Source organism: Delphinapterus leucas, chromosome 10 (assembly GCF_059928025.1).
Source record: "Delphinapterus leucas isolate spDelLeu-1000000601 "Yukka" chromosome 10, BTC_Dleu_Yukka2, whole genome shotgun sequence".
Classification (NCBI taxonomy): Eukaryota; Metazoa; Chordata; class Mammalia; order Artiodactyla; family Monodontidae; genus Delphinapterus; species Delphinapterus leucas.
In genome coordinates, this window is record NC_143138.1 from 1,039,798 (window position 1) to 1,047,276 (window position 7,479).

The window sequence follows — 7,479 nt, forward strand, 5'->3', positions numbered from 1 at the left end:
TGCCCCCCGCCCCCCTTCTGTCCTCTCCTTCTCCCACCCTCTTCCTCCCAGGCCCCCACAGAAGGCCTTGGGGCCGAAGCCCCTCTAGGATGTCCCCGCGCCAGCCTGCACCGCCTCCCGAGGGGCGCATGCCCACCGTGCACAGGGCCCGGGCCGGACGCGGCAGCCGGAGCGCGCACTCAGGCCCCCAGACAGACCAGGACAGACCGGGCCACACGGAGCAGTCCGGGTGGGAAAGGGCCAATCCTCAATCCAAGGAATTCCAGCTCCAAAATGCATTCAGGAGAATGAAAGCCGCTTCTCCACGATGTTCTCCACGGGATTAGGAGTGGAAAATTGAGCAAAATGGACCATGTCCGCCTTATTGGAAACCAAAGTATGGTGTAGGGAGCATAAGGGCAACCGAGGACCTTTGCTGGGCCCTTTCCTGTCTTACCCTGGCTCCAAAGAAGCCCTCTGCTTTACGTTATTTTGTTGTTATTGACTTTTTTCCCTCACTGATTTCACATTTGCAGCATGTCGAGCATATCAGAAGGGATGCCGTACAATCTGGGATTTGCTTGCCTTGAGGCCTGGGTGTCTTCAGACAGGAGAGAAGGGTGGAGCTCCCAGAGGAGACACAGGACAGGGGATGCCGGTCCAGCGGTCCTGAGAGAGGGCCTGGCATTCATACCTGCTCAAGAGTGGTCGGCCGGTGACCCTGCAGGATTCAGGGGTGCTTCCCCAGGCCTCTCATTTTTCCACGTGGCACCTCCCTCTCTTCTACCAAAGAGCATCTTCTACCTCTGGTCTGCCTTTGGGTTCCTCCAAGCCACTGCCTGTCCCCTTCCCCTAGCTGTCCCTCACATCACTCCCAGGAAGGACACTGGGTGGGCTGCTCCTTTGCCCCCGAAGTCAACACAGCTTGGTGCTACTTGGGTGGCCCTGGGAGTGCAGTTTGCGAACCCAGGGAGTGAGCAGTGGGCAGGCGGCCAAAGCCAGGCGGTGGGGCGTCTCCACTGACCTGGGTGGTGGGACCCTGGCGTGGCCTAGGAGCAGAGGAGGACCTCTCCAGGGGCTCCACCAGGACTCAGTAGTGGAAGTTGGGGAACGAAGGGGTTCGTTGTAGGGCTTTGGGGATGAGTTAGATCAGAGATGAGAGAGGGAGAGAGAGAGGAGACAGACACCTTCCCTCCTCCATTACCTACCCCAGGGAAAAGGCAGGAAAACCAACACATTTAGCGCCATTAACTCTTAAGGCCTCTGCATTTCCTTCAGTATAAAAGCAGGTCATTGGGCCCGGAGGCTGTGCTGGGTCTCCTTAATGGCTACAGATGTGCAAACCAGACAGGAGAGGGGACCATGTGCTTAGGCGGCAGCGATCGGATTCTTAAAAATCTGCGAGTGGAGGAAAAATGAGAACTCTGTCCTCTGAGTTGAGCGAGCCCGGCGTCCCCCGCGGCGCACCGGGTCCCTGACACCGCGGAGGCCACACCCGAGCCCGGTGCGCAGCGCCTGGGTCCAGGCCCGGTTGGATCCGCCCCCGGGGACTTCCGTGCGGTCCCGAAGAGGATTTTTATCGTTGTCACCCCGCAGGACACACGGGGACAGCGGCCGGGCCTCGCTGCGGGCCGATCGGGTCCCGGCGAGAGGAGGCGGAGGGGCCGTCGGGGAGAACACGGGAGGCCCCACCGCGGCTCCCACGGCCCGGGCTGACTGGTTGCCAGACATTCCCGGAGGGACCTCGGCCCCGGGGCCCCGCGGGGGCTTCCTGCGCGGAGCCTCGGCAAGTGCCAGGCAGTGGTTCCAGTGTTTAGTGACCGAGAACCAACCCAACGCAGCTCGGCTTTGCGGGCCGGTCCCCGGGTGGGTCGGTGGAGCCGGGGCCGCGGGGCGCCGTCGGGGAGAAGCGGCGCGACAGGAAGGCCTCGCCGGATGGCCCTTGCCTGGAGGCTTCCTCGCCATTGAAAGCCAAACTCCAGCCGAGGTCCTGCCCCCTTCCAAATAGACACTTCCGCGCCCGGGCCGCCGCTCCAGCTCCAGTCGGGCCTCACGGCCGGCCCGGGCCCAGCGCCTCCCGTCGGAGCGGCCGTCGCCAGAACCCCTGCTGCAGCCGCCTCCCCCGGTTCACCCACCCTCCTGTTGGGAGTCGGGCCTTCTGAGCGATGTCTCCTCGCGCGCCCTGGGCGCACCGGCGCCTGGGAGAGGCCGGGGCTGAGCCGTGTGGGACTTTCTGCTTCTTAACGGCAGCTCTCTGTCAAATCTTAGCCCGCGCTCGGGCTCAGGGCGCTGGGACACGTGCGCGGGGTCCCGCTGCCAGGGCTGGGGGAGGGGCGCGCGGCCGGCGCATGCGCGCGCTTGGTCTCCCTACGGTCCTTGTCCTGGGATCCGGGGCCCTCGGTACGGCCGCGGCTCGGAGGCGGCGGGTGGCGGAGCCCGGGGCCCCGCATACGCGTCGGGGCTCCTCCTAGCAGTGGCTTCCGCGCCGGGAGCCCCAGTCCCCGAATCTAGAGATCAAAGGGGGCGTCCGCTGCGTGCGACCCCTGACCCTGGAGGCAGGGCGGGAACCAGGGTCTGGGGTCAGGCCGCGGTCGTCGGCCTCCCAGCTGGGACGCTCCAGCGGAGGAAAAGGGTGAGGGTGGGTGGTGCTCGGAACGGGGCCTGCGGATGGCCTCCTGCGGCCGGTGGGACAACCCGTCGCGGGCCTCGGGGGTGGGGCAGCGGTGGCCTCGCGGGCCGCGACCCGAAATGGCTGGAGAGGCATTCGCGGGCTAATCGCGGTGGCACAGCCCCCGGGTGTGCGCGGGCGGCCTGGCCTCGGGACAGCGGGGCAGCGGCGCCAGTCCCTGGGGAAGGGGACACTGAACGGTGGGGTAGGGCCCAGAGCGGCTGTGTGGCCCGGCTGTCGCTGCTGTGCGTGAAAAATTAAAGCTCGCCATTTTTGGAGAGGTGTGGGGTGGCATGTTGGGGCGTGGAGATGTTTGAAAGAGCCGTGTCCACACACACACGATTTTTGGGTAAATCTCCCGGCTCCTCCACCCCCATCCCCCCAACGCCATCCACGGACCCGCCCGGCTGCGGGTTGTGAAAAACAGACGACTTGTGAACTTGGACTTACTGGCATACATCTTAAAACTGAGAGTACCCGGCTGGGATTCCCAGTACACACAAGGTGCCTGGGGTGCTTTGAGGCTAATTTTCTTGGGGCTTCAGAAGTTTTTTGTAAACAGTGTATCTATGGCTATTTTGAAACGAAATTTTGAGGTGTTGCCTCCTGCAATGAGCTTTAATAACGAAGGTCTCATTCCCCAGCAGCCGACCAACCAACCAACCAACCGGCGTTTCTGTGCATTTTGGGGGTTGGTGTTGGTACAGGCGATTAAGGGAGACAGAGAGGAACCTGCAGCAGTGTCTGTACTGGCTTCCTGGCGCAGTCACAGACCTGGAATCCAGTTTCCGAAGGCGCCGTCTTGCGTGGAGGTTACCCTCAAAGCACTTTAGCCCTTCCCTCAAAGGTCGGCAGCCGGTGCTGCCCATGTTCGCCCCTGCAAGCTGTAGAGGTGTGTCAGGTTTTCAGGGCTGGGCCCCAGTCTCTCCTCCAACAGAGGCAGCACACAGCCCACCGCCGCCCGCCAGGCAGGTGTGACACAGGCTGCGGCCCCCGCTGCCCAGGTACCCTCGCGCCATGCTGCTCACGTAGGGCACGGGCGTGGGGCCTCACTGCTTTGCTCTCATATTTGAGTGTAAAGTTTCACTTTCTTAGCTTTTACTTAAAAAAAAATCAAGGTGGAAGATATGTTATCACATCTAAAATGAACAAAGCTGGCAGAGCAGGGAAAAAGGGCAAAATAAGTTCGCTGAAATTGAAGTGAGATTTAAGGTAGAAGAAACACTTTAGTAAGAATTGTCTTCAAGGATGTCCAAATGAAATTCACAGCCCAGAAAGCAAGCAGAGAAATAAGCAAATCTGTTCTCTTTTCCTCCTTTTAAGCACACACACAGGGAGGCCAGGAAGCCAAATTACCCCTCACCCCACCATCGGAGGTGCAGGAATAGAGAAGGTTGCAACCAAAAATACTTCTTGTGTCCTTCAGACCGGCTGCTCCAGGCCATTCTGAGAATAACTTAACACCAAGGCACCACTGGAGCCCCATTAACCCCCTGCCTGGACCCTCTCCAGTCCTCACTGAGGAGCCTTTGGGTGACAAGCCACAGAGCACCGGAGCCCGGGTGTGGGACGAAGTTGGGGGCTCAGGGGGGTCAGAGGAAGAGGAGGAGGGGTGCCTTCCATCGGGTCAGGGCTAAGGGGAATGTGAGTGTGTTTATTTGTGAGCCTTGTGTGTTTGTGACGGCGGGCTTGCGTTGTGTCTCCAAGTGTCTGTGAGTGACGCTGTGTAAGATGGCATGCTTGTAGGTGTGTATTTGTATTTGTAAGTGTTTGCATGTATGTGAATCTGTGTGTGATTGTGTGTATGTGAGTGTGTGTGTGCCCACCAGCCCCCAGCCCTGGAGGCCCCGCCTTCCAGGGACCATCTGTTTCCAATTAGCAGCATCACGATTGGGAGAAGGCCTGTCCTGGGGCAGCTCCCGAGCCCCGGGTGGGCCAGCTCAGGCCCCCAGTTCTGCTCCATCGGAGCCCAGGCCGCCCCGGCCAGCGTGCTTGCACAGCAACTGGGGCAGCCACACACAGAGCCCTCTTTCCTGCCACCGGCCGCTGGAGCCTGGGTCCCCCCAGATCACAGACCTGCCCGCGAAGACATTCAGAAATAGTTCAGCTGTACTCACACAGGCATGTGCAAAGGCTGGAATTCCATTCGCTGTGGAGTTCTATTTTATTTCCTTGGAGGGGGAGTGAGGGGGAGAGGAGTCCTGACCTAATTTGTTCTGGGGCGAAATATGGCATTTCACGCAGAGGTTTCCACCTGTACACAAACCCTTGCCTAATGCTGGTGGATTCCACACGCGTGTGTCCACCTGCCTGAACCTGCACAGATATGCCCTACACGGCTCGGGAGCACACGCGGTTAAAGCCAGGCCCCCAAATGCTGCTCTTAATGAAACCGGATTTCTAATTAACCTGATGCAGTTCATGTGCATGCTATCTAGCATGTATTAGGCACTTAATATAAACTGGTTGAATGACTAAATCAAAATTAGATTTAAAAAGTGATCTACTACTGAGAAGAGGTTGGAAATAAGTAGTGTGTGTAAGATTCTAGACCACAAGCAAAGGCATGGGCTCAGAGACCTCTGGGTGACCCAGGGGCCTGGCATGGAATGTTCCAGCAATATTTGCCCTCCTTCAAGTTTTTTTCTAACCACCTCTCCCTGTTTCTCAAGACTTCTTTTGAGATGGTGGGAGCCCTCTGGGTTCTAACTATAGTCGCAGAGACCAGAGCTGGTGTGAACGCCGCCTTTCTGCAGGACCTGGGCTTCCAGATCGGCTGCATAGAGCGGCTTACCGTGACCAGGTGGGGAAAGCAAGGTCCGGGGCAGAGGCTCGGGAGGACGCTCCGGCCAGGCCGGGCTCAGGCCTGGCCGCAGCTCTCTCAGAAGGAAGCTATTTCGCTCCAAGGCAGGGACTGGGGTATTTTGGTTCTGGGGTCCTTATAGAGCTGCATTTGTAACTTGGAGACAATATGCACAAGGACTGTGTTGATGCAGGTTAAGAAAGGATATTTTTAATAAGAAAAGAAAAAAAACCACCTGAAAGCCCCACAATTTCAGCTGTCCAGCGACATAATTTCAAGTCAAGTGAGTATGTGATTAAAACGTCTTGATTACCAAAACGGGTCACAGGAGGCCTGGACAAAAGTCGAGTGGGCGCCGCCGGAGCCCATCCCGGCTGCTGCAAACTTCGGCCGCCCGGGCGCGGGCGCGGGCACCGCTGGGCGCTCAGGCGTTGGGGTTGGTACTCATGAGCTCCACGTCGGCGTCCACCATCTCCCTCACCAGCTCCTGCGGGGAGGACGCGAGCGCTGGTGAGACGGGAGCGTCTGGCCCCCTCCCGGGGCGCCCCCTCCACCGCGGCGCCTGCAGCGGCCGGCGCACCCTCCCCCGCCCTCCTCGCCCTCCTGCCCGGGGCGCTTCCCCACCGCGTCCCCTCCCCGGCCCGGACCGGAGCGGCCGGGAGACGCACTCACATCAAAGGCGACCCGGGGCTTCCAGCTGAGCTTCTGCTTGGCTTTGGTGCAGTCTCCCTGCAGAAAGTCCTGCGGGGCGGGGACGGAGCACACGGGCGGACGGTCGGCGGCGGGAAACAGGCGCCCGGGTCCCCCGCGGCCCCGCGAGGGCGGCGTCTCGGGACCCGACGCTGGGCCCGGGGTCCCTGCCCGCCGCCGCCACCGAGTCCCGCCGGCCTCAGTGACCTTCTTTTCCGCCTCGTGTTGTCAGGGACGCCGCCCCGAGAGCCGTGTCGGATTCGCGCTCGTCTCACGGGAGCGGAGAGGGGGATGCGCCCTCCGCCCCTCCCCTACGGTGCGCCCCCCACCCCGCTCCCATCCTCCACCCCCGTCTCTCCCCCTCCCCTCCCGGGCGCCCCTCTCTCGCTCCAGCGCAGCCCCGCGCCCTGCACACCCACGCGCGCGGGAAGAGGCGCGTCTCTCCGAGCGGCCCGTCCTTGCTGACCAGGCGCTGCCAGCCCTCGGCTGTCTGCTTCGTCCGTTCTCCCCCTTCCTCAGAAATGCTGATCTGGACCCCGTCACCCCACCCCCCGCGAAGGAGCGGCCCCCGCACTCGCACTCGGGGCTCCTCTGCCCCCGCAGCCCCTGCCCCGCCGCCCGGCTCCGACGGCAGGGCCCATGTGCTCACTCGTGAGTTTCTCATCCCAGCTGACAGGACCTTATCAAAATATAAAAACACATAAAAAAGGACGAGATGACTCAAGTAGTAGCCGCTAGGCCTCCCAGCGCAGGGAGGGAGCTGCAAACCGCCAAGGCCTCCCGGTTTCCCTCCATTGAAGAGACTTCCTGGGAAGGAAACCAGAAGAGCGTCAAGTATTGCCGCATCCCAGCCCTGCTGCTAGAACAGGTCCTGAGGACGCACGGATGCGAGCAAGAGGGATGAGAATTTCAAGATGATTCCAAACAGAAAGGGAGAAGCGAAGGAGGAAGGAAAGAAAGAAGAGAAAGGAAAGAAAAAGACTTTGAAATAGACCATGTTGGGGCTAAGATGAACAGTTAGCCCCTCCAGATGCAAACGTGTTCCTCCAGCGGTACACGAGACAGGAGCCCTCAAACGGAAGCCAGTGAAGGCTGCCTGGACACAGGCAGGACCCTGCACACCACACATACCCCAGGAAGACGCTATCTCAGCCACACGGAATATTGAAGAACAGCCTAAAAACCACGGCAACAAGGAAAGTAACACACTCAAGCTGCAACTGAAGGCTTCTGCCCCACGTCCTCCCCAGGCTCCCGGAAGGTGGACTGAGGTGGCAAAGGCGCAGGGGCGGGCAGGACCCACTCTGCCCACCCGGCCCCGGCCCAGCCCCCGGCTCAC

At 60.7% G+C, this 7,479-nt stretch overlaps 1 protein-coding gene across 4 annotated transcripts in view; it reads right to left on the reverse strand.

Annotated features, from left to right (window-relative positions):
• Nucleotides 1-5,750: 5,750 nt before the first annotated feature.
• Nucleotides 5,751-7,479, reverse strand: part of GMDS (GDP-mannose 4,6-dehydratase) — a 481,231-nt gene continuing 479,502 nt past the window's right edge. For 2 of the 4 annotated variants that reach the window (XM_089918195.1, XM_089918190.1), the window contains exons 10-11: nt 6,123-6,191; nt 5,751-5,937 (exon numbers count right to left, since the gene is read on the reverse strand). In XM_089918195.1, coding sequence (XP_089774321.1) covers nt 5,875-5,937; nt 6,123-6,191 — 132 coding nt within the window. In that variant the 3' untranslated portion in view covers nt 5,751-5,874. The remainder of the gene's footprint in view (nt 5,938-6,122; nt 6,192-7,479) is intronic. The other 2 variants (XR_016394489.1, XR_016394490.1) reach the window with 1 other exon arrangement.